The sequence below is a fragment of the Olea europaea genome, chromosome 11 (genome assembly GCF_002742605.1).
Source record: "Olea europaea var. sylvestris chromosome 11, O_europaea_v1, whole genome shotgun sequence".
Lineage (NCBI taxonomy): Eukaryota > Viridiplantae > Streptophyta > Magnoliopsida > Lamiales > Oleaceae > Olea > Olea europaea.
Genome location: NC_036247.1, coordinates 14,126,336 through 14,128,724, shown reverse-complemented (window position 1 = coordinate 14,128,724; position 2,389 = coordinate 14,126,336). Strand labels below are relative to the sequence as shown.

General features: G+C 35.9%; 1 protein-coding gene across 1 annotated transcript; it reads right to left on the bottom strand.

Annotated features, from left to right (window-relative positions):
- Positions 1 to 1,350: 1,350 nt before the first annotated feature.
- Positions 1,351 to 2,389, bottom strand: LOC111404907 (dehydration-responsive element-binding protein 1B-like). The gene has a single exon (XM_023033634.1). The coding sequence runs from the start codon at positions 2,260 to 2,262 to the stop codon at positions 1,609 to 1,611; it is 654 nt and encodes a 217-aa protein (XP_022889402.1). The 5' UTR covers positions 2,263 to 2,389; the 3' UTR covers positions 1,351 to 1,608.

Here is a 2,389-nt window from a genome sequence, read left to right as displayed (position 1 = left end):
TTGGGCGAGAACAGGGTCATAATCCTGGGCGACTGCAAGGCACTTCATTTGCTCAGATCTTGGACGTCTTGCAAGTTTGGGCGATGGTGTTACCGCATTCGTGGGCTTCTACTGCATTCATTAATAACCCTATTTGGGCCTTTATCCTGAATTAACCAGTTGGGTTTCATTCTTTGGGTTATTCGATTTGGGCTGCACTTTTAGCGTGTCAACAATAGGCCTGTTCGATAGTGATTATGAGAATTGATTTTTGAACCGTTAGAAGTAGGTTCTACCTATGAGTAAAGAAGTCAAAAATGACAGCTGAAATAGTGAAATAACTGTCAAAAAATTGATTTTTTGGAGTGAAAATTGCTATCAAATGGGGGCTTAGTGTTTGTTTGACACCCAGTAGTTTAAGAATTATTTTTAACTACACATTCACACAATTTAATATTCTACAAGCATGTAAAAAACTTTTCCTTACTTTTTAACCACACATTCTCTTAAAAATTAATATTTAAAACTCCTTTTTCTACAATAATGATTGTCAAACAGGTTCTAATTTTGAAAGAGTTGAATCAGTCAGCATATTACCAATTAGAAGGATTGCATAGCCTTTTTTAGGAATACTGGGATATCTTGTACGATGTATGATTGTATTCTCTATTTAAAGAGTGTAAACTAATTGAAATGGATGGAAAGAAATTTATTGGTATTTTATGCTTTTGAGTATCTTGAAAACTCAATTTTGAAGGTCAATACCTCTATCGAGTCTACTATAATTATTTATTTCATTAAAGAAAAATATCGTGTTTGAATTAGTGAGTCATTTGAATTTGTGACCATTGTGCATGATTTGGGTCCTTCAAGAGCTATTTGAGTCAGTCAGGATGTTTGATAGCTTCTTAATTCTCTAATTGTTTACATTCGTTTTATTGTATTGATTCGATTGATATATTGAGTAATTATATGACACCGAGCGATTGCAATTGGTGTACCACATTAAAAATACAACTTGTCAAACTCTAGATTTTCTCACGTAAATATGGGAAGGCATTAAAGTGTTACAACGTTAATTTTCTATCTTTGACATGTGATTAAATTAAACATGAAATGATCATACAACATGCAGTACAATTACTCTTCTACCAACCAAGTTTTAGGGTGTATTCGAGCCATTTTAATTTTAAAAAATGTATTATGGAATAGTAGATTGATGGAGAATGTATAGTTAAAAAAAGAATGAAATTTTTTTAGTTTACGTGTAATATTATTTTAATGAAAAATGTATAATTGAAAATAAGTACTATAGAAAAAATAATGTAATAGAATGTAAAATAATGGGTGACAAACAGGAGCTTAATCACATTGGGTACCCGACTTCCCTTACAAACAATTTTTTTGCGAGTACGAATGTCCTCTATCTACGCATTAGAAATAACACTGCGAGAGCTCCGACATTTATTTTATTTTATTTTATTTTTTTCACTTTTGCAACGGATTAATATATAGAAGAATTTTTTTTACGAAAAAATAAAGCATAGGGTCGGCCATATCTTCGTCCCTGCTTGTGACGTATTTATTCCAAACGATACCTTGGGAGAGGGACACGACCGAATTATTTCGTTAATCTCCCCACAAAGTGAACTCGCTATAATTTTCATCCTCATTGCTCCACCTAAATCCATTCTTCATAGCTGGTGGAGTTAAAAGCATCCCCTCCGCCATGCTGTCTAGCAAACTAGGCATGTTGAACATTGCCTCCTCGTCCAAGAACTCGTTTTCGACGCTTAATAATTTCAGAGGTTTTATTTCGAGATTTTCACTCGAAATAATCGACGAATTCAGAGAATCAGAGGAAGAACAAGGGAATAATTCCATTAATGGTGTTGCAAAATTATAAGCAGCTTGAAGAGCAGCAATTTGTATATCTTCATGGGATGAAGATTTGGCCCTAGGGAGGCACCAGGCGGAGTCGTTGAAGTTCAGGGCAGCGTCGCCACCTCGCAGGGCCAACGCGGCCACATCGTGTGCCTTGGCTGCCATTTCTGGGGTGGCGAATGTCCCTAGCCATATTCTTGATTTCTTCTTCGGTTCACGCACTTCACACACCCATTTGCCGTGGTTCCTCCGCCGTACTCCTCTGTATACGGGGTGGCGCGTCTCCTTAAATATCTTCCTCCCACCTCTTTTCTTATGTGCAGATGGAATATTAGGTTTTACTGTCAGAACTTCATGGAATGAAGAAGGTGATGAATTGTCTTGATGATCCATAGACATAATTATGAAAATTTAGGTTTATCGATAAGAAAACAACGTGTTATATAACTAGTTCTAGGGGTGGATTGAGAAATCTGACTCTACGAACCTAATAAAAGACTAGACTAGCGAAAGAAGCGAAAGAAAC

Coding starts and splice junctions, on each gene's coding strand:
- LOC111404907 (XM_023033634.1), bottom strand. CDS start 2,262: ATGTCTATGGATCATCAAGACAATTCATCACCTTCTTCATTCCATGAA.